At 46.9% G+C, this 24,516-nt stretch overlaps 1 protein-coding gene across 1 annotated transcript in view; it reads right to left on the bottom strand.

Annotated features, from left to right (window-relative positions):
• Window positions 1-2,331: 2,331 nt before the first annotated feature.
• LOC138488472 (caspase-10-like) overlaps window positions 2,332-24,516 on the bottom strand; it is a 254,906-nt gene continuing 232,721 nt past the window's right edge. The window contains exon 10 of the mRNA XM_069615456.1: window positions 2,332-3,446. Coding sequence (XP_069471557.1) covers window positions 3,287-3,446 — 160 coding nt within the window. The 3' untranslated portion in view covers window positions 2,332-3,286. The remainder of the gene's footprint in view (window positions 3,447-24,516) is intronic.

Here is a 24,516-nt window from a genome sequence, read left to right as displayed (position 1 = left end):
CCAAACTCTATATCTCAGGAGGCTCCCAAACCTCCTGTATCTCGACCATCAAAAGGTTAGAATCCATGCTTTCCTTTAAGGAAATTACCAGAAAGCAGTCCTTCTACTGCTATGCCCCATTTCTCTGGAATGCACTCTCCCTAGAGGCTCGTACTGCCCCTTCCATCATGCAGTTCCGCAAAAACGTGAAGGCATGGCTCCTTCATCACTTCCTCTCCAGGACTGAAACCCTGACAATCCCCCACAGTATTGTGTTACTGTTAAAAATGCTAGCTCGACGCTAGCCCCTGGCTTCTCCTGAATTCTGTAAAGCGCTCCGCTGCCTATGGGCCAGGTTCGTGCTATAAACAATAAAATTAAATAAATAAAACCTTCCAGTCATCGCTCTTCAGTTTTGCATATATAAGGGTGCAGCATGTGGCATCGGCATTTTGTTTAGGGTTCTGTGCACACTAGTTAACCAGTGCTTGTACAGCTAACCAATGCTGCATTTCATTTGGAGACATCAGAATAAGCGACAATGCAGGCAAGTATCTTGTAGGATGTCGTGTTGTTCAAATTTACCTTGCAAACTGCATTATGTGTTAAGATTCTTAAACCGCTGTGTGTGCAGTAGGCACATTTTTTTTTTCTTCAGATGAAGCAATTAGCAACTGTATAGCTGGCCTAACTGGCAGCATTTTTGATCTGGCTCCTATGTAATTCTGGTGTCATACTTGTTCAACACAGACACACAATCATGTTACGTTACTATCTTAATGCACTTTTGCAGATGTAAGCAATACAAATTTGAAAAAACATGCTAAAAACATGCTTTTTTATGATGCCCCACTAACCCAATAGCTCAAACTTCTGCATACTTATCTCACTCAAAAATCTACACAACCATCCTCTCACACAGCAAACCGCACACACTTCACCACTTCGCAACAACAATCAATCAACATATAAGCCACACCACCAGCACACGAGGTCTCACATCGATCCGATATTCACACCCAAGCTCGGCGCACTGTGAAAACCGAACTGAAGCTGCCAACAGGACACCACCTTCCCACTTTCTTACTCCCTCTCCACAGGACGAACCCCCCAGAGCCTGGGGACCAATTCCGTTGGTGACGGTGCACGGTACAAATACCTTTAACATCAACATGCCCATTTTTCAGCATTTTGTCAAATTCATAAACACAATGGGCTTTCCTAAGCCCAGATAGCCACGGGTCAGGCGCGCTATATAAATAAAATAAACATACAAACAAATAAAGCAAGAAGACAGACAGTAACTCTTGATTCTCGGTGGCTTTGATCAAATAACCAGCATTATGTTCTGTGGGAGTAAAGTGGCACTGTCCCATTGTCCAATTGCCACTATGGCTTGTAAATTACGTATGGCTCGGAATTTGGTCAACGAGAGGGGGAACCGCATGACAACCGCAGTCACCTGCGCTGCCTGGCCAGTCAGCGTGCTGCTCCCACTCCTCACCAGAGTGCCACACTGTGAGTCCTGTCACACTCCTGCACCACTGAGTGTTAGTGGGTGGGGGAATGCTAAGATGCCCAGTCATTCCCACAAACCCGTAACACCCACCCACACTCCTTACCTTAGTGTTGTGGGGGTGAATGGGTCATCCCCCTGCTGCCAAAATCTTCACCGGGTCGCACCTGGCAGATACGGCCCAACCCATCCACCTCACCCCCGTAATGCCTCCATTACTTTGCAGGGCCGTCTCTAGCCGACACGACCTGGCTGATCTCTAAGCCCTTCCCCTTGCCCCTCATCAGGTTGCTTTGTAGTTGCTGGGAACTAGATACCAGCAACCACTGCAGGCAGATTGGCTTTTTTTAACCAACCTTCACTGTGAAGACAATTGACAGCTGGACATAATAGCTTTACAGAACTTGCCGTACTGGGAATTATGGGCCTGTAAACCTTGTTAAATGCCCCTGCTGCTCTCAGGCCTCTTGATCGGTCTTCAGGGTTCATAACACCCATAACGACTCTCGGTACTAGGTCCATAAAGCTAAATTACTGCTGAACACATCTCATTATGGCAACATTCAAACAAAGCACACACTAAATCAACATTTTTTAGAATTATTTTCTGGATGAGAATAAACATGACGGTAATGGAGGGTGTGCTATTACCATGTCAAATCAAGTAAAACTTTGTTAAAGTTGAGTTCTGGGTTTGGTCCTGAAGCTAAAAGAAAGACGTATGTGAACCACAATACATGACACATTAATGCAATAAAAAAGTTACCAATGACACATTCTTTGTCATGATCTGCAATTAGTAGTACATCTTTAAAAAGTGGATTCTGTGTCAAAGGAAACTTACATAATGCTTAGGTTTATTTCATTCAGTTTGATTGTATCAGTGAAAAAGTGGCCTGCCATTTTAGACCAAAGGGTATATATATAGCTGCTCAGAAGTTTGTTCGAAGCTGAAAAGTGTCAGTCTTGTGACCCAGTTGCTTTCCATTGTTGATCGATGCCCTCAAATACTTTTCTATTTATTTGCTTTGCACATTTTTCCTTGTCCCTGCCACCATGGGGAAAATACAGCACACGTTAAAGGAGGGGATACGTGGGCAATACAAGTTCTATGTGGACTGAGGCCAGAATTGAAAACAATGGGATTTGGGGGTCTTAGCAAATAATGACTACACTGATCATGAAGAAACATAACACAGATAAAAGTACTATCCCTTATCCTTTAGTGTGCAAAAAATGCTGTTTCGCTTTTCAATCAACAGCTGAGGTACTGCTTTGTGTGCTTTCCTATTGCATTGTCGTTGCAGGGGATTCTGCGACTTATGCTCCCTGAGTATTTATCCTGAGTTTGGTTCTTCTTTACAGGAAGATGGTCTAATGGGACCTATGGTTCAGAAAACTAGAAAAGTCCTTTTTGTTGAACGGACAATCAGTAGGCACAGACAACCCAAGTCTTTTTCTTAGTGTGCAGTCTGTGGACAGCTACAGGTACTTCGATCTGGAGTGGTCGGCGTGCTTAAAATTGGGTTGTTGGAGGCTTTTCTTACCAGCATTTAAGACAACGGCACTGAAGCCAACTTCGCCATTTACAAAACCAAGACAAAGGCACATCGAAGTTAAGGCTTGTGCCATAAAATAGGGTGTCTCTGTCGACCCACATCACAAAGCACAAGGGTTCAAAATATATTGCTGAACAGTGAGAGCTTTGATAACTTTGAAAGTTCCCACGTACGGAGTACAATCCATTGTAGTAAAAACCAGTTGCGCACTGTGGATGATAAAACCAGAACACTAAATCAAGCTTGGTGGGGGTTCAGTCGGCACTGGGAATATAACCTTTTTTCTTAGTGTGTACGCTGGCTGGGGCATCTGTTTCATCTGGCCCGAGCAGTCAACTTGGTCACTGACTTCTTCATTGACTTTTATAAGAATGGAAAGTAGATCTTCATGCCTGCGGAATGACAGAGAGATGAAGAGATTGAGTTTCAGCACAAAGGAGCCATTTCATAGACTGCTTCGAAGGACCATTCCACGTTGTCAAGAACCCCCTAACTGTTTTATCTTTAAGAACTAGAAGCTTATATATGGTGCATATACATAAGATGATGGGCCCCCTACTGCACGTTATTAGAATATTGCAAGTCACATAGACGTTCTGGGATCGTAAAGAGAGCTATGAGGCGGAAGGTCAACGTGACTTGTAATATACTTTTTACATATTGCATGGAGTTCTTTTATTCCATGGTCACAAAATCATTCCCTTTGACACTTGGTCTCTCACTCTGATACAAGAGATCGCCCAGCTGCTCATTTGTGGAATAAAAGTGGAACACGTACTGTTGGGAAAAGGAAAACCATATGCATATTTTAACATGTTAGAAACAAGCATGGTAAACGCTTTTGCTGCGCAAAATGCATTTAAAAAACAGCCATCCTACATAGTGTCTGATTCTTCCGGCTCTCATGCACTGGGTCGGGAGTACCCCATTGAGAGCAGTGACCACATAGGGAGAACACAGTACACCTTTGACCCTCCCACCTTCCCTCAAAACCCTTCTCTTACCCCTCCATCAAGTGCCACAATGTAATGTATTGATACCCCTCTAATAGAGACCACTGGACAGAAAGGTGGCAAACTGGAGAAGGGGAAACATACCTGCCGGTTACCGGGGCTGCTATGCTGAGACCAAATCAATGGCAAAGTACAGGAGAGACATGCTGGGGACTGTGGAAGGTCCCACTGAGCCGGAGAGGCCTGCGAAAAACCAGAGAGAAACGGCCAAGGCCGTATAGGTGCAGGTGTGGCCAGTCTAAAGGGTGAAGAGACCCATAGAGTATATGGAGCACGAAGTGAAGTGAAGGAGGAATACTCACCGAGGCAGAGATACCTAGTGGAGAGAGTCTGGGATCCATAGCAGAAATACATACACCAAACAATAACAGAGGGGGAATTATGAACTTCGCGACCATTGTGAACCAAAGGCATATCCTAACCTATAATAGGGGGAATTACGAACTTTACAGGCACAAGTGACCTTCACAGATCCTGGCAGGGGAGTAACCCAGGGCTGTGAAATAAAGAGAGATTGGATAAAAGGAACACTGTGAGTGAGCAAGTGAAGGGGATCTTGGACCTAGGTTTGGGAGGTGCTCCCCAAACTATATTCAAGAGGTATACTAAGTTTATATGTGCCAGTAACAATAAGAGACCTTGACAGGAGAGTAATCCAAGGCTGCGGGTGAAACTGAAAACGGAGAGACAAGATTGCGAATTGAAGAACGGTGTGTACCCTACTTGGCAAGAGTTTGGACCAAGAAGAAGGAAATAGAGAATTGGGTCTGGTATCTACTACAGCAAGTGAGAAGAGAAATCACAGCACAGCTTGGGAGGGATTACCAGGGTTTTTACTTTGTCAGAATCAACTTCCAAGAGTTGTGGAACTTTTGTTTGTTTTCCTACACCGGTTTTTAACTTTTATTTGGAACTACAAAGCTGGGTGGCAGGTTGACCACCAAAAGACGTTTCCCTTTTCAACTTTCATTTAGCTTGTGAGGGATAGGTTAGGATTTGGACACAGGACAGCGTACTTTACTTTGGACATTCTCACACTGACGGTTACATTAGCTAGTTTTGTTGAGGCAGGGAAGCCCCTCTTAGAGGTAAGGCTACTTGGGATCCCCCATTATTTATATTTCCCAATACATTTTTATTAACAGTTTTCCCATAGAAACATAAGCGAGTTATTAACCAACACACATTTCCTTAAAACCCCGTCCCCGCCCACTCCCATTCCTCCCCTCCCTATCACCCTCTCCCACCAGATCCAAAAGGTTCACTGACAACTCAAAAGCAACAAATGACATAGCGACATTAGCACCGGCCCACTTGAGTTCACAGGTCCGATTCCTCCTGAGGGCGAATTATGCCCAATAGTTCCATTGCCTTGGGGCACCAGGCACGGCGGGCGCCCGCTGTTAGGAATGACAAAAGGCTGGTCCAGTCCGAGTTAAAGCACATGTGAGACCCCCTGAATCGAGTGGGTGAGCCACTCCATTGCAACCAGTAACCACAGTTTCGCAACCCACTCATGTTCCTGTGGAGGGACCTTCGACTTCCATTTTCTAGCCAGAACCAAAGCTGCCGACATCATCATTATCACATATATTTTGCGGTCAGCTCTGGTGGGCAGGGTTGTGAGGATAGCATGAAGGCCCAGTAAGTCCCGCCCTCTGCCGCCGAAGTATTAGAGCCCTACGACCTGGGCGATTGCCCGCTGAACTAGAGACCAAAATGTATCAAGTTTCAGGCACTCCCACCAAATGTGAGCCCAGGAACCCACTGCACCGCACTCCCTCCAACAATTGACTGAAATCGTGGGGTAAATTTTATTTAACTTGAGCGGGGTACGGTGCCATCTCAGTAGGAGCTTTAGCCAAATCTCCCGGATTTTAATAGACCATGCAAGTTTCGGGATATGGGACCACAGCCTAAGCCATTCCTGCTCTTCTATGTCAAACCCAAGATCATTTGCCCATTTACTCATGTAAATCTTAGTGTGTACAGTTTCTTCCCGTTTTATGAGTTTGTAGATGGATGAGACCACCCCACCGTCACCCGTCTCTGTGTCTAGATATTTTTCAAAGTGGGTGAGGGAGCGAGAGCCCGCCTGCTTTACTGACGGATGGGAAATCCAGTGCCTAATCTGAAGGTACGAACACCTCTGCTTCTCCCCAACACCAAACTCCTTCTTACACTGCTCAAACTTTTTCACTTCGCCCCGCGCTATCATCCCGCAGCATCCTGCAGCCCCCAGAAAACCATGGATCAAAGGTCAGCTCGTACTTGGCCGCTGGAGTGAATTGTGGGTTTCCGTGCAGGGGTGAGTACAGAGAGGGGAAGGAGGTGATCCGGGCCCTCAAAATGGCTTGATCCCATGCATCCCCTGTCGTTGATGTTATTGCACTGCAATACATTCTGGTCGGCCTATCCTGCTTTGGCAGCCACAGAACCCCATCCAAGTCTTTCCCTACAACTGCTCGGTCCATCGGCCTCCACACCTTACCCCTGTCATTCCTTTGCCAGTCTTTAATAACCCTAATCTGAGCTGCTAGATAGTACACTTGGAAGTCCGGTTGCCCTACACCCCCTCTATCTGGCAATGCTTTCATAATGGCAGCCGCCACCCTCGGGCGCTTTCATTTCCATACAAACCTACTAGTTATTTTTTGCAGAGCTCTAAAGAACGATGTAGGGACTCGTACCGGTAAGGCTGCAAAATGATACAAGAGGAATGGAAGGATTGCGATCTTTAAGGTGTTGATTCTACCCAGCCACGAAATCTCCAGGGGGCCCCAGTCCACCAGCTTTGATTTCACCTTCTGAAGGAGCGGGGGGTAATTTGCCACATATAATTGCTCTACAGTCCTGGTCAACTGAATCCCCAGATATTTCAGTGAGGAGTCCACCCATCTATAGTTATAAGCTTTCCTGAGGTTTTGGATCGCGGATGATGACAATGTAAAGGGAAGCACTTCAGACTTAAGGACATTGATTTTTAGGCCAGCTACTTGACCAAATCTGTTCAGCTCTCTTCCCACGGCCTACAGTGAAGTGATCAGGTAAGTCAAAGACAAATTCATATCATCCGCAAAAGCTGCGATGCTCTTATGGAGTATGCCACCAAATGGGATTCCCTTGATATCTTCCGCCGTCCTCACCTTCTCCAAAAACGGTTCCAGGTGGAGGGCATAGAGGAGCGGTGACATCGGGCAGCCCTGCTTGGTGCCTCTTCCCACCCGTATCGGGACGGAGACTTGACCATTTATTGCCAGTCGTATAACTGGGTTTTGATAATTTGCCCTTACTCGTGCAATAAACCTCGGGCCAAATCCCATTTGATCTAAAACCGCAAACAAGAAGCCCCACTCAACCTGATCGAAAGCCTTCTCGGCGTCAATCGCCAAAAGGAGTGCCGGGATACTCCTTTTCTGGGCATTTTCAACCAGGTGCGCCAGTCGTCTGACATTATCTGAGGTTTGTCTGCCTTTTATAAACCCTGACTGGTCGCTATGAATTAGTTTGGGGAGGATGAATTTGAGGCAATTGGCTAGGATTTTAGCGTGGATTTTAGAATCCACGTTTATTAGAGCAATTGGACGGTAGGCGCACAGTCAGTCGGATCTTTGCCCTGCTTATGTATCAAGATTACTTTAGCCTCGTTCATAGAGTTTGGGAGGTTTCCCGTAGACCCTATGTAATGAAATAATTTAGTGAGGATAGGAATCAGAAATTCTTTATGGGTCTTGTAAAATTCAGAGACATAGCCGTCAGGGCCTGGGGCTTTACCGGATGGAAGGTTGCTGATAACTCTCCTCACTTCGTCGGCGGTGATCTCGACTTCCAGTGCATCCCTATCGTCTTGCGAGAGCCGCCGAACATCAACATCACGTAAATATGCTTCCTGATCTGTGCCTTTGGGGTAACTTGAACTATAAAGGGCAGCATAATATTTGGTAAATTCGCCCTCGATGTCGGAGTTCGACGTGAGCAAGACTCCTCCCTTACCCTTCATTTTTAATATGGTCTTATCGCCTGCTTCCTTACGCAACCTTCTGGCCAGCAAACGGTCAGCTTTGTTACCTTTGACATAAAACCTTTGTCGCTACCGGAGAAGGTTACGTTCGGCCGCTCTCGTTTGAATGAGGTTCAACTGGCCTCGTATTGCCCTGTATTCCTTTTTGGTGGCAGCCGACATTCTAGAGCCCATACGAGCCATAACCACCTTAAGTCTTGCTTCCAGTCGTAGTTCCTCCAACCTTAGTTCCCTGTCCCTTCTGGCTTTGATAGCGATGATCCTCCCCCTAATAGTGGCCTTAAGGGCGTCCCACCATGTCTGAGGGGAAGTGTACCCCCACTTATTGTGGGTAGAGTATGCGCCTAGTTCCTCCAGACCGGGTCCCTAAATAATGGGGCTGGATCTCCATTTCCATGGATTTCCAAATGGCTGGAGGTCCCCTGGGAACCGCCATTACCAAGGTGAGTGGAGCGTGATCTCCCAGTGTGATCGCCCCTATCACCAATGCTGTCACCCTTCCCAACAAAAGTTTCGAGACCCACACATAATCTATCCGCAAGTGCGACCTATGCGCATGCGAATAGAAGGTGTACCCCTTCGCCTGCCCGTACAGTTCTCGCCAAGTATCCACCAGGGCCAAATCGCGCATTTTCCTCACCAAATCTCCTGACGGACTGCCCTGACTCTCCCACGATGAGGAGCTCCTGTCTATGGAGGGGTCCCATGCTATGTTGAAGTCGCCCATTAAGAGAATGTCTCCCGCAGCAAAATTCCCTATGCGCACAAGAGATTTTTGTAAAAAAAGCGTCTTGAGCCTGATTGGGCGCATAAAGAGTTGCCACCGTGAAGACCACCCCCCTCCCCTCAAGTAGCACCACAAGATATCGTCCTTGGGTGTCCTTCTGCGTGTCCCTAATAGACAGACCTGACCCGTCCCGTAGCGCAATTAAAACACCCCCCTTCTTGAAAGCTTGTGTGGCCTGTATCAGTCGAGAGTAACCCCAGAATCTAATCCTGTGAGAGTCCTTTGTGTGCACATGGGTCTCTTGCAAATCCACTATCTGGGGTTGTTCCCTCTGGAGAAACCTCTCCACCTTTCTCCTCTTGACCTGGGAGTTGAGGCCATTCACATTTAGGGACAGAAACTTTAAGACTTGAGAGCTAGCCATATGCCCATTTCACGTGGACCATATTAACCCTAATGGACCCCCTGAGCTGATCCTCATTTGTTGTTCGCCGCTCACACTCTTGCCAAGGGCACACATGTCAGTCGCCCTCCCCTAAACCTTGGATCTAACTCCCTTCCAACGCCCCCACCCCCCATCAACTCCCCCCATCTCACCCCTCTAGGCAAGATCGACTGGCCCTCAGCCCCCCTCGTGAGTAGTCCATGAGAGCCGAACCCAATATCAAACCTAGAGACTACCAATGCGGGAAAACCCAATCCCATTCCAAGACTCCCGTCATCCCCCTTGCCCAAACCTGCAACTCTTTACAACCCTAGAAAACAACCCATTTACCCGTACTGAGCAGCTTTCGGTAGCGCCCTCCCCGGACTCTTAATCAAAGACTGAACACAGGCAGGAATTGTCTTATGAAGCTGATGGGGGGGGGGGGGACTACACTGCCCCGATGAACGAACCAGGGCTCCGTCGGAGACGGGCCTCCCGGGAGCCGCTCTCTTGCATCCTCTCTTGCGATTTGTCGTCGACCATTCCAATGGCTTGCGTGTGGCCTGTAGCAGCTCCACCCCCTCCCGTGGGGGCGAGAGCTGCTCCTCTAGACCCAGCAAGGCCAACCCCTGGTCGCAAGACGCGATCTTGTGGTGAGTGCCTTGCCAGATGAATGACAAGCCAAATGGGTGGGCCCATCTGAATCGAATCTGCTGGGATCTAAGGAAGGACAGGACCGGACCCATCCGTCGCCTCTTAATTAGCGTGATCCTCACCAGGTCCTGGTACAACGATATTTCCTGGCCGTTGTAAGTAATGCGATCGGCCCTTCTAGCCTTCTCCATCACCTTCTCCTTCATTGCATAGCTATGAAAGGCCACCAGCACATCTCGCGGTCTGGATCCTGGCTCCAACCTACGTGGCCCCACCCTGTGGACTCTGTCGAACTCCATATCTGAGCCCGAATTAGTTTCGAGCAGGTCAACAAATATTGCTTTCAGCACCGGACTCAGGTCCTGATCCTGGATATCCTCTGGCAGCGATTTAACTCTAATGTTCGCTCGTCTTGACCTGTTCTCCAGATCTTCTGCTTGTAACTCCAGGTTTTCAGTAGCTACAGCCAGGGTCTCCAACAAGTTGTCCACTTTTCTTGTGTCCGCCGTCAGTGTCCACTCTCGCCTCAACTTTATTCACATCTCTTAAATTCCCTTAGACTTTCGGCCAGATCCTCACAGAGCTTGTCCATTTGCTGTTGCCCCGCTGTTGTGATCTTTTCCACCAATTCACCCATAAACTGTGAAAGCATCGCTTGAGTTATCGGCTTTTCTTGATCCTCATGGGACAGCCCGGAGGCTCTCTCAGGGGGGTCTTGGGCCATCTCTTGAGCCTCGGACATCCTCGCCTCCCTAGCCCAGAATCTCGTGAGAGGGCCTTCTGGAGCTTTCTTGGGTGTTTTCCCCTGGGGTGGGCAATCCTTTCCCTTAATTCTTGACATGACTAATCCAAGTGACTGCACCCCCCTATCTCCAAATATCGGGGAGGGGGATTAAGGCCGCTGTGATACCTTCTGGACCAAGGTGATGCCGAAGGGGGGCTGAGGATCCGGCCGTAGACTCGGCCAAATTGTAGCCCGGAGCAACGGCGCCCGCTTCCGCCGGGGGCCGGCCACCAACCGCGAACTCCAGTCTAATCCAACTCTTGGGTGTTGTATCCCAACATTGTGGCGGGGGGACACCCAGTCCAATGCCCAAGCAATATCCGCAGATGCCCTCAGGGTTAGCTCACCCAGTCTGCCTTCCCCCGAATTATTGAAGCTTCGAACCCTGATATTCCTTGAGTGCCCTGCAATATTCACTAAAGCAGAGGGGATTGTGGCACTGGAGAGTTATTTCCTTTGCGAGGTGACCTCTTTTCTCCCTGTGCAATGCCAATCAATAGGACAATCCTTCATTCAGTCGGTAGGATTTCCTGCTGTGAGGTGCAATAATCTGTAACTGGAAGAGCGCCTCTGAGCCGGGCCTCCAGAGCCTCCACGGTCCTGCTGCACTGGCCTCCACTCTCCGTCCCTCCCCGCAGGACCCGCTCCAGGCTCTCGAGTCCCCTCCCGGCCCTACTACGTACCTTCAGAGGAAGTGTTCCATGGGGCAACCAGTGTCCGCATCAACCCGCCCCGAAGCCATGGGGTTTAAGGCCGCGACAGAGCGAGCCCGCGTTCGGAGCCCCCCAGGCACCGGCAGGCAGGAGCAGGCCGCCCCGACGTCTTCACAAGCCGTATGGGGGGAGGGGCAGCAATGTCTCCACGGGGCGCTGACCGAAGCCTTCAGGGCCGCCCCGTGGTTCGCAGGCAGCCCCACCAACACGAGCACCAGCTGGCAAAAGCAAAGCGGCCAGTTGATGTTCGGGATCTCAGGGGGGAGGAGCAGCCACTCCACAACAACCGCCGGCCGCAGTCCCCCGGGTCCGACCCGCGGACCGTGATCTCTCCGTCCACCTCTCCTAGTAGACACTGGCCCCGCAGTCCAGGCCCCACTCTCCTCACTTCCTCCAGGAACCGACTGCCACCGTTAATGTCGCCTCGCACTCCGAGGTCCCCGGCCACCCAGAGCGAGTGCCGGGGAGGGCTGCTGAAGCATCGGGCGGGCTGGAAATTAAATGCAGGTCGGGAGCGCGGGACACGTGGTGGCACATTCAGCATCGTTTGGACTCCTGACGCCCGAGGCTGGAGGGCTCCATTTCCTATCTCGTATCAGTGATATTATATGGCGGTTGTTCTAAGAAAGCAAGAAAGCATTTAGCAGCATATGTCGCCAGCAGCATTTTTGAGGGTGTTTAAAAACTTGGTAGAGGTGTTATAAGAGTTCTTGAGATCCAATGTGGTGTCTAGTCATCTTCCATTGTAATGTGCCAAAACCACTCACTAAAAGATCCCTCGATGGTTCCGATTCACAACACGTTCTCCATTTCATATTTCACCATGTTTCTGCAGGCTTTTGGTAGGTGTTTGAGGGTTGTTGGCAGTATAGAGGAAGAGGCAGATGCAAAACTTTGGGTGTTAACTGCTGTCAGACAGAAGTACCTGAATCCTGAGTTCAGGTATGGTTCTACAGGTATGGCGATGACACTTGGGTATGTGTTTATCTGTCTGGGAGAGCACACGATCTGATGACTTAAAGTGGTGACAATCTGGTTATCCACTTATGTGGGTATACGTGATAGTGCTAAAGAAGTGAGCTGCCACAACTCAATTACCGTTGATGTGGTAATGATGGGAATGAGCTTGCCATGTGTGGCGGGTGGTAAGAGATTTCTGAGTCGAGTTCCTTAGGAAGAAGTTGTTAGTGGTACCGTTATGGGGATTGATCAAATGTAGCGGGGCTCGATTTCTTTAAGGTTGCATGGAGCTAGAACTGAATAAGTCTGTTTTTTAATAGTTCTTTGCAAATGATTTGTGCAAGGGTATGTGGTAAGTTTTTATAACTTTGGGACGGGGACCCCCTCAGCTTGAAATTACTGTGAGTATCTTTAGTTGGATGTTTAAGCTTTGGTCTCATACTGATGTAAGCTGAATAGCCCGGCTTTTCGCTTTTTCCTGAAAGTCGGACAGTCTTCATCTGTGCAAAGGTGTTTGGGAAGAGATTTCAGAGGTTAGTGAAGGGATAGGAGAAGGAAGATCTTTAGAGGCATTTATGGTTGAACCTTGGGACGGTACGATGTCCTTTTGTCGACAGTCGTTTTTTTGAACAAATGTTTACCGCAAACATTCCTTTGAAAAAATGTATCAAAATATGTAGGGGGGTTAAGGGGCTACAAGGTATGGGGAGGCGGTCAGGTGGGGTCAATAACATAGCGAAATGGGGAGTTTAGGAGTGAGTTTTCAATGGATTCTTTTCGGTAGAAAATCCATTGAAAAACGACTGTCAGTAAAACGACACAGAACCCTTGGAACAGCTAATGCCACATCAGAGCGCTCTCGATGGTTGCAATCCAGTGAATTTCCACATTAATGATTCTGAGCCCTCCTATGAAAGGCCTGATGGGAAATGCATAGAGTTGTGAAGTAAATCATCTGTTTGATAGAGAGGCAGTCGAGTGTTAGAAGTGCTGGGGTGATGTGTTCGCATAAGTCCTAGAAGCAGTCTGGCTGCCATGTTTTGGACTCTTTGTAACCTGTTGAGTAGGCATTCCTGGAGCCCAATGTACAGGCAGTTGGGCGTGATCTAGTCTTGAGAGTACTACTTCAAACACTGCAGCGGTTCTGTGTGGGAAGGTTAGGTAGGGCTGGATGAGTCTGATTATAAGCAGTTCTTTAGGTTGGCATTAACCAGAGGTTTCAGAACAAGTCCGCTATCCTTCACGAGTCAGAGGTTTCTGACAGTAGTCGTGGGCAGAGGCCAAGTTTCCTTTTCTCTGGGTTAAGGGATAGGTTTGGAATTTGGTTTTGTGGACATGAGTTCTGTTTTATTTGGGTTGAGTTTCTGTTCCCCTGCTGACTGCATCTCACTCGTGTTCCATCAGCGGTGGTCACTGCATTCCAGCGTTTTTCAGGAGGCTCCAAGTGGAGGAGGCTTTTTCCTTTTGGTTCTCCTACTGGTCCCAAACTGCTGCAGTGTTCTGCTTCTCTGCCGAGGTCTGTAAACTGTGAAATTGTGATTGAGATTGGTGATTGAGATTCCCACTTGTGAAAAGGAAGAGGGAGTTGTCTGGGGAGTCTGTACTTCTGCCCCATGAACATAGGTTAATCGGAAGTACAAAAAGAAAGCCAACAGTGATCCATTTCGTTTACATATGTAATTATCCAGATAGGAAGGGGATAATGGTTGGAAAGGTTACATTTGTTTGAAGATGTCAAGCACTCTATTAAGCTTCTTGAAGCTCCTTTTGTCAAAGATTTAAGGGTCCACCAGTTAAGTGAAACTGTTACACTGCCATACTGAGTCAGTGTTTTAAAATGTGCATGATATTTATTTATAGCAAGCAAGTCTGGTTAATACTGCTGGTCGTACTGCTCTCTGCCATGCAGTGAATGGGCTGGTGACATTGGCAATCAGTGTAATTTGTATGACATACTGAGTTGTGGAGCAGTTGTGAAGAGGAACTAGCTATATCACAAAGCTAATTAGTTAGGGAAAACTACTCATCACATTATGATACCAGTGGCTGGACTTTGGACTGGGCTGGGTGCTTATCAGGTGGACTCACCCACAAAGTCCCAAGATCCAACGAAATCATATGGTGGAGAGTGGGGACAGGTTTGTGGGTGGGAGGACGAAATCTGTATTTCACAATTTTCCATTCTAGTTGATATCATGATTATTTGTTGTTCTTAGAACATTTTACACTACTTTAGAATATTTGTTAGAAAGTCGTTGTTATTGTTGTAATTATGGCAAAATCAAAATTCCCCAGTTCCCTGCGAATGGATCAGCTGGGGTAGACAGTGTGCTACTGCAGATGAAACACTGGGTTCTACTGAATCCTTGATAGCGGAGGTCGAAGGCGTCTTGGAGTCCAAATTAAGTAAGGTTTGGAGTGGTAGGGCGAGAGAGAATGTTTCTGGTTCCCTTTCTGTCATTTTGACTTTGTCTTTGAGGGATCGCCTTTACCTTTGATGGATGCTGTCCCACTCAATGCTAGCTTGCTTTGCAGAAAAGGGAAGCACATACAGTACCAATTAGGTTTCAACGTAAGGACTGAGAAGAGCTGCTTACACTATTTCAGGGTGTGGATGCTAAAGGGAGTCTGAAGAAAAAACAACATATTTTCCCCATACATCCCTGAATACAATCAAAAATTGACTGCTGACCATATAGGCCAGGGCCACAAACCCAACCAAGGCAATGCGTCTAATGTATTGATCAAGCTGCATAATGTGGAGAGCTGATAACTAACAAGGAGGCCAAGAACTGTGTTAGTTGGATAGTGCAGGTTTCTCTGGATTGATCTCCTGAAATTTGATTCCTGAGCTAGTGGGATCAACCAATGCAGACTCCTGCACGAATATGCTGCCCCTTAGAGATTTTGGAAGCGTCTCAAAATCATCCTGTGGGCTGAGCAGCTCCATCCATGGCAAATGCAGTGCATTGGTGCCTGTTCTGAGTTTTCGACTTGGAATTTTGCAGGTCGCCAGCTTGTGGCCCAAGACTAGTTTTCCTGCAGCTGCCACCCTCAATACTGCATATTTGACGGGAAGGTGAGCCCAGGAAATCCCACTCCTTCCACCCTCTGGGAGGCACATTGAGTAGCGGCCAGACCAACCCAGTCCCCTGTGGCTCAGCCCCCTTAAATATAAGGAAGGGGAGCTTCGCCAACTAACCACAATGCCCAGAGTAACCTTTCCACCCAGCTTCGCACTTTGTTGCAAATCCAAACGGAAATTAAACGTATGAGGAAAAGCATGCAGAAAGGCGAGATTTTCCCGCATCCATGCCACGTTCCTGGCTCATCAAAATGTGCACCTGTGGAAAATCCATGGGAACATCTCCATAGAGAGGAACTTTGTTACCCCATTACGGAATCTAAGTACTCAACAACCTGTCTGAGGCCATCAACAAGGAGTAAGTTGAGGCTTCGATAATTAACTCTATGAGCCGTTTGTATGTCCAGGAGGCAATATTAATGCTAGAATTGGATCGGATCGACTAGACGATAATAATGATCGTTTCCGAAAATGAGGTATGGGGGAATTCAAATCCAAGCTCTTAACTGATCTATTGAGAATGTATTACTGGTCACACTCGAGGTATAGGTACTTCCATTTGCTGGATTTGACTTTTATGGACTTCATTGATTCACGGTGCGTCACTCTTTCTCAACTCTCATGCTGGACTTCCTTTGCATCTTGTACTCATGGTGGCCCTGAATCATGCTGTTCCCATCTTCATCCTGTATCCTGGCTTGCAACATTATGTGTTACTACTGACTTCTGCAATTGTATTCGCTCTCCACTCTTGCTACTCCACTCTTTTTGACTGCTTACTCTCTGTTCTCTCCTCCTTTCCCTTCTCCCTTTTCCTATCTCTGCCACTTACTTTCTTCTATGCACTTACACTATCAGAATTGTCCCTGGACCTAATATGATAGCAACCTAGTCTGTTTCCTCCACCCTCCCATTACTGCCCCCCCCCAGCACTATCTGAAATGTTGTCAGGCCTAGTATGATAGTCGCTTGTTTGGTTTCTCCCCACCCTTTCTGCACCCCTCTCCCTCACCTTTTGTTTTTCTCCGGCTCTACCAGAAATGTTGTCAGGCCTAGTACGGTAGTCGCCTGTCTGTTTCCATTTCATTCCCACTCCCCCCCTCCCTTCCTTATCTATGTCTTAGCTCTTGCACTATCTGAAATGTCGTCAGGCCGAGTACGATAGTTAATTTCACATCCTTACTGTTCATGGCCTGTAAGAATGTCATTGTATTTTCCCTTGTTCCCTCCCTTGCCTTGAAGCGCTTTGAAACACATTGTGTATAGGCGCTATATAAATAAACTATCATATCATATCCCATCAATGACTTTTTGGTAGAGAATTGTGACTGATGGAGGGTTAAAAGATATATTTCTTTTTTAATTTAACCCGAGGGTTTTTTAAAGTTTTTGCATTTCGTTCCTTTCAGTTTACAAGTTGTTTGCCTACTTTCATTTTTCTACAGTTGACAGAATTGTGTCTAGAATTTTCGCCGTTGCAGTGACCCAGGTAGTTTGTCCACCGCCAATTAACCTCGACCACCACATCTCTACGTCAAAGGTGTAAGCCGCAGCTAATGAGTCTTTCAGGTAAGGACCTCTGATAGCCTCTACTCCAGGGCACATTAGCAACAGATGTTTTGTTGTTTCCACAGTAGCTGGATCTTTGCAGAATCTACACATATTTGTGGTGGCCAGACCTCGTATCTTCAGGATTTCATTTGTATGTAATAAGTTGAGGCAGGCTCTTAGAAAGATGTTCCTCAACTTGCGATTTGGATATTTTTTCACATACGGTTGTAGTTCGTGAAGTTTGTGGGTCGTCTGTGGCAGGTGCGAGGTTAACTTGTAAGAAACGGCCTGATCGAGAGTGAGTATCCAGTCGAGCTTGTTTAATGTTTTTTTGGGGATTTTCATCGGGTTGTCCATTAGCTCTTTTTTGGAACAATGGATGGAGACCAGTTTCTCTTCTTGAACCTTGTACCATTTGCTCAAAACAGCCAAACAAAATTGCTTCCAGGAGCTTAGGACGAGTTTCCAACAATAGTTTTCTATACAACATCATGCTGTTCCTTTCCACTATCGAGACTAGTGAAAGTTGGCTCATTTCACGTCTGATCAGGACCAATGGTGTTGAGCTTGGTAGATTTAGAACTTCTCTCCAAAATTGGCTTTCAAGTTTGGTCCAGATGTGAAGTGGTCGCCCAGACATAGCTTCTGCTCCGTACACCAGTGTAGGAACGATCTTGGCCCTATAAAAGTCAACAATTGGTATAAGGGAAAAGCGACCATATTTTCTGTCTATCACTTTTGCCTGCGATGTTAGGTTCTTTATTTTTAGCAGCAGATGTTTTTGCATTGCGATCTCCTTTGGCGAATTGTCCACCGTAATGCCCAGATATTTAAATTCTGTGACCGTTTCGATGTGTTCCCCTTCCAAAGACCATACAAATGAGTCGCTTTTGCTTCTTCCTTTTAGAAAGAACATGATTTTGGTCTTGGGCTTATTTATTTCGAGACCATTTGCGTTGATGTATTCAGCAAAATTGTTAAGTTGTCTCTGCAGCCCTATTGCAGTTTGATCTGCGATGATGATGTCATCCGCGTACATGATTCTTGAGATTTTCATTTTGACCAATTAGCGGTGGAAATGATCTAACCTTGTCTTCTGTTTCTTTGTAGTCTCCAATGAAGCTCAGGAAGAGAGCCGGGGCCAGCGGGCATCCTTGCTTCACCCCCTGGTTGGTTGCAATCTCATCCGAAAGTGCTCCTTGGATGTCGAGCCTCACTTGTATCCTTGTAGCCGTGTGTAGTGCAATGATCGGATGTAATATGGACACTGGGCACTTCCAAGACCTTAGCTTATCCCAGAGCATTGCTCTGTTAACTTGGTCAAAGGCTTGTTTTAGGTCAATAAAAGCAATATATGTTCGGGTGCCACCCGCGAGACTTTTGTTTTTCAGGATATTTACCATTAGAATGTTAATTGGTGTTCCCATATTCTTTTTTTAAACCAAATTGAAGCGGATGTTCACAGGGTGCGTCCTTTGCCCATCTTTGAAAGTGTCGTAGAAGTAAGGACCTGTACACCTTGCCGATCACGTTCAACAAGGCGATGGGCCTAAAGTTTTTAGGATCGTCTCTCGACCCTCTCTTGTATATGGGTACGACAACTGCATTGGTCCAAGATTCTGGGAGAACCTTAGCCGTTGTCAATCTTCGGAAGACCGCAGAGATAAATTTAATCCATGCCTCCAGATGTTCTTTTAGATGCCTGTTGGTCAGGCCATCCGGCCCGGGGGCCCTTGAGTTTTTCAGATTTTTCAAGGTGTATGCTATGTCTTCGGGATCATGAGGCTCCACCCAGGGTTCTGTGCTTTGGACATGTGTTGTTTCAGTGCCAACCTTTGGATCGAAAAAGAGGTTTTCAAAGTGCGCTATCCATTTGGCCTCTGCAATGCCATTGATTAATGCGTCAGAGTTGATCCGCTGAGTTGCGTTTTATCAAAGCCCAGAATACTCGTGGGCTTTTGGTGGACACACTTCGCAACATGTCTTCCGAATCTTTTTGATACATGGCGAGACGATGGTCTCTCAGCCATGACTTGTAAGCTTTTAGCTCGCTGGTCCACAGCTGTTAACGATAGAGCTGGTTTTCACGAATCTTCTCCTAACTTTCCTAAATTGGCGTCTTTTCTCAACCAGAATTTGGTCGTAAGTGTCAATTGATTTAATCATAGTTGTAGTGTTCTTCAATCTCGGTTTCTTGAAGATGTTCAGAAGATTACTGTAGTCTGGAAGAAAAGAGGCGTACTCCGAAGGCTCTGAATTGATATAGTTGTTCGCCAAAGAGATGACGTTGTTTAGGCTCATTGCAAGTCGGTTTCCTTTCGCATTCGATGCAAGCTTTGGGGCAACGACTATTTTTTCAGTTGAAATGATTGGCCAGGACAGACATATGAGATTGTGGTCGCTTTCCTTGGTTTTAACTACGTCAAAAGATGAAATAATTGACAGTAAAGCTGACGAGGCGTAGATGTAGTCTATTGTTGCCTCTGAACCACGGCCTTCCCATGTTGGGATCTGGTCTGAATTCTGGAATGTTGTATCCACATTAACCAAGTCTTTAGATTTCATCAGTAGCGACCATGCTTCACCCCTGGCTTCTGTTTTGGTTTTGTCGGTCGATTTCTTTGCGCATACAGCGTTCAAGTCTCCGCAAACATATAAATGAACTTCCGAGTATTCAATGTATGCTTTGTCGATTTCGTGTTCGACCATGTCCAGAAAATCTTTGTTTGAGATAGCTTCAGGGTTCCAGTACAGGTTTATGATTATTGCTGTTGTCGACACAGATTTATTTTGTGGTGCATCCCAGTAGTTCCATTTTACTTGTACTGAAATCATCAGGAAAGATATTGTCAGGATCTTGATCATTTTCATTCCTTTTCCGGCTCTGACTGCAGATATCAGGCCAGAAGAAGGTCGCCCTTTCAATCCCTTTTAGGCTGTTGCAAAAGCTATTTCGAATCTGTCTAGGTTAGGTTTTGTAGTTAGCCATGTCTCTTGACCACACATGATATCATAAGAGGCAAAGTTAACAACTCCCTGTGCTGTAAGGTGCATGAACCCCTTTGTATTCCTTGAGCAAAGTTTGGCTTGATTTATTTTTGGGGCTCTTGTCGAATCATCGTCGCCGGAATTTTTGGTGGAGATGAATTGCTATTTTTTCTGGGGGCCTAAAGCTTTCGGGAGCCATGCCCACAGGTTTTGTAGAGGATTTGGTTTTTCCTTAGCTTCGCTGGCGTTTTGTGTCGATTGCACCGTCTGTGTACATGTTCTTTTAATCGGCGGTAATGGCCCCAGTGGCTTTCTGTCGTATTTCGTTACTTCGACCTCCGATCTTTCCTTGTTACTCGATGAAGGCCAGCCCAATGCGTCTGATTTCCTGGTACTTTCTTGATGGGATCTTCGCTTGGACGAGTCTCTCTGCGTTTCATTTTCCCGTGATACTGGATTTGCCTTATATCGGTTCTCTGGCGTATATTTTTGTCTCCTGTCCTCGAGGGATCTGGTGTGTCTAGGTGAATCTCTCTCTTTCCTCCGACGTCGGTTGTTTGAGCTAGGGCTTGTTGGATTTGCCAGATTGGCCCCTCCCTCACCTCCAAGTTTGGTTATTTCGTATCCCATTTTTAGGAAGTGTTTCAAAGACTCACGTAGCCGCTGTTTGATCGCAGTCGAGGAAATGAATAGATAGGCAGTTGCTTGGCGCCCTTCGTGAATCAGCTCCACTATTTGCAAGTCTCTTGATTCAACTGATCTTAGTTGCGGTATGCTATGAAACAATTTCATCACCGCTCTTCTGTTGAGAATCACGTACTCTCGGCAGTTACCAATTTGTTCGACTTTAAAGGCTGGTGAACCTCTGAATCGCTTTGTAAATGGCACCCCTCGTCCTTAGTCTTCCCTTTTGTGTTTTTTTTTTCATTTTTGTTCACTGCTCGATCTTCTCGCCGTGGATTGTTTTTAAGTCTGTCTTGGTTCTGAGCCAATTTTCCAGGTGCAATGAGGGGGTGTTTCTCCCCCCCCCCGCAATTTCCAGAGTCAGTATCCTTTGTGGGGCGAAATTTTTGTGGTTCTTGGCACAAGTTCTTACACCCGTTTTCGGCCTGTTTGACAGAGCCCCAGTTTGCAGAGTGGGAAATCTTCTTACATCGGTCCTCCAATGATAGAAATAGGCATTTTTCTCCTACTTCTTTTGGTGGTTGATCATGTTGAGATTCCGGTTTGAGATCGCCTTTATTCCCTTTTTTAGTAGGTCTCTCAATACATTCTAGGGACGATAGTTCACAAGATTGGTTCAAATTTTCGAGAACTTCCATCAGGAGATCTTCTGTACATTTGAGGTATTTGAAACTTTGGAGGTCTCCATTTGGTCTATACAGATTGGAATAAAGGCTGCCTCTGTGGTTGTCGGAGTTGAGCAGTTTAAATTTGCGTCTAGGCATGCCCCTCCAACAAGATTCTTCTTTCTATCTTTGAAGCTCTTTTCTTGGACCGGTAAGCAGAATACCAGTTGTTTTTTGTTGGTAGGAGCTGCTGAATTTAGCAGCTTACGTTCTGCAAAGATGGAAAAGTCTTTGTTAGAAGCCGCTTCTATGTTTTTCATTTCCAGGTTCTTTGAGTTAGTCGCTGTTTTGGTGGCTTTTTTGTCGGTGATGATGTTTCCAAAGCCACCTTTGCCAGTCTGCCTCCCACTGGACACTCTGAGCGGGGAGCTTCAAGCGCAGGCCCGCCCTGTGCAGACTTCTTCGTTGCCTTGCGCGGATCGGGGGCCTTCCTGATCGACCGCTGCTGGCACATCCACACCGTCCTCTGTAGCCTCCGTGGGATCCTGTCCGCTGAGCTCTGCCCGGGGGGGGGGCTCCCACACGGCCTCTGGAGATGCCCCCGAGTGTTTCACCCGATCCGCGGGTAGCTCACCGGGACCGGCCCCTCCCTTCGCCGCTGAGCTCAACGCCTTCCGTCCTCCGACAGGCGGCGGGGCTTTCGCGGCTGACAGGACGTGGCTCAGCCCACGGGAAGCGCCGCCCGGAATCTCCCGCCCAGCCGAGGGGCACCCTGGTGAGTTCAAAGTTGCTTGGTCCGTGTTTTGGGCTTCCTGGAGAGTGTCGGTTCCCTGCGACTCCTCCGTGTTGAAGCACGGGTCGATGGGCTGGGTATCCAATGCTGTTGTTTTTGTCATCATCTCCTCTTGTGTCCAGGTTGTTTTGGGACACAAGCTTCCACAGCTCCCAGACAACGATATTGTGGATTCTTTACTCATAGAAGCACTCTGGGACGTATCTCGAGTAGTCAGTTTAGACTGCTTTGGGTGTTGCGTGCTTTTCTCTGTGGTTGATGGCTGTTTTCTCCCCTCTTCAGCTCGTGTACGGGAACGTGAGCTCCTTTGTTGAGTCTTTATCACGTATCTCTGTGGTTGGCGGGGGAGGCAGAGTAGCGTCCTCTGCGTCCATGGCTGCCATAGACTGCCTGAGACTGCTACTCTGCCGCTACTCCGCGGCCGCTCCGCGGGCTCAAGGGGTTTTTGAATGCTGGTCAGCTGGTCTAGCACAAACACTGTAGACAGACTGGAGAAAAGAGTAGCCTCAGTCACTGCCACTGCCTAAGACTGCTACTCTGCCGCTACTCCGCGGCTGCTCTGCGGGCTCACTGGGTTTTTGAATGCTGGTCAGCTGGTCTAGCACAATCACTGTAGACAGACTGGAAAAAAAGAGTAGCCTCAGTCACTGCCACTGCCTGGGACTGCTACTCTGCCGCTACTCCGCTAAAAGATATGGAAGTCTTAACAGGCCTGGAAGTGACCATCTACTGCTTCAGCTAGTTTCAAAGAAAAGGAGACCTCAAGGTTATGATCACATTCCTTCACCAGAAAGCAACCCCCAACAGTGATTATCAGCACCCAGATGCCTCAGGGCTAGGTGCGCTCTTCAACCACCTATATAAATATATAAGTACATCAGTGGGGGGTGTTTTTGAAATATCAACCATCAGTGTCCTGCGCTAGATAAGCAGAGGTGGCAGCTGAACAGTGGAGTGACAAAGTGATAAACCCCCTACTTCGGTAAGTATATAGAGCTCAGAAAGAACCCTGCTCCACTTCAGGTCCAGCGCCAGACAAAGATAGTACAAGGGGTTGTTGTATTTTCATGAAGTATATTTATAACAGACAGTTGCCCTATAGAGACACGTGTTTCGGCGAATCACTCGCCTTTTTCAATCAGGGCTAATTGGTGAGAGACATAATTCACTTTTTCAAATAGGGTGGTGAATTTCATGGGATCAATCCCGCTTCACAAGAGGTGGTCTCCTTCAGATGCGTCGCCGTCTGGAAGATCGTGTATACACGTTTCAAGATAAATACAATCAATTTAACAAACCGCTCTCAAAAAGCAGTACACCAAACACTTCGTCGGCCAGCTCTGATGTTGAATCGGATCCTGAAAAAGATCAAGAAGGCAAGGAGCTGCTCCCTATTTGGCCTTCATGGATTTATCAAAGGCCTTTGATAGAGGGAGTTGCCCTTGATTATGGACCATTTTATCTTATGTGGGGACTGATCCCAATGTACGAAATCTGATTGCACAGTTTTTACAAGAACCCTGCAGCATTTAAACGGTTTGGGCTGAATGGCCAAAGTACATTTTAGTTTAGATTTTTTAAAGGGGTATAGCAGGGGTGCACGATAGCCCTGCTACTTTTCAATTTATATAGATGCAGCTAGCATGCAGAATGGATGGCATCCCACCTATACAGGGTCCTCGTAAATCCCTCTTAATGAGTGCAGATGATACTGGTCCGACTCAGCAAACACCGGCTGCATTGGAGACCAGCATATATGGTTAGTGTAGATTTATAGCTGATTGCGAAATGCTCGTTAAGCAGATGAAATACAAAGTAATGACAATGCCTGCTCAAAGAGCTAACACATATAAATGTTATCTTAATGCAAATGTGCTTTCCAAGATGATGAGCCTTGATTACCTGGGTTTACGGTTTACTAATATTTACCAATGGAATATTTACCAATGGAAAAATCATGTAAATCCCACATTAAGTTGTGCAATCAAGCTAATAGGAGCAGTGTAATTGTTGCACAGTAATTATGGGGGTCGATTGGTCTATAGTGAGTTGAACGTGTATCTCATTATGTGGCTTTGGCCCCAGCATTGTTGTGGCTGGGGACCTGCATGAACAAAAAGAACTTTAATGCACCAGATGCAACTGGTTTTCACAGATGGAAAACAATAATGTATGAACCTGGGACTTTGGAGAAACTGGGATTTGTTGAACTATTTAATGATGTTTCCCTGAATAGATCAAGTTCAAAAGAATTGGTCCGTCGGAAAGCCTTGATGATCAAAGACCGCACATTTTATGACGAGGGTGGCAACAAGGCATCATTTAGAGCTTATTTTTGGGGAATTGTCTCAAACGTATCCTTAGATGTTCATAATTTACCTTTTATTTGGGGTCAACAGGCTTTTTCAACTTCCTATATACGATAAAAGAAGAAGCTAGGGTACATATTTACCCCTA

The sequence above is a fragment of the Ambystoma mexicanum genome, chromosome 9 (assembly GCF_040938575.1).
Source record: "Ambystoma mexicanum isolate Mex_15411 chromosome 9, UKY_AmexF1_1, whole genome shotgun sequence".
In the NCBI taxonomy this organism is placed as follows: Eukaryota; Metazoa; Chordata; class Amphibia; order Caudata; family Ambystomatidae; genus Ambystoma; species Ambystoma mexicanum.
This window is presented reverse-complemented; position numbering and strand designations above follow the sequence as displayed.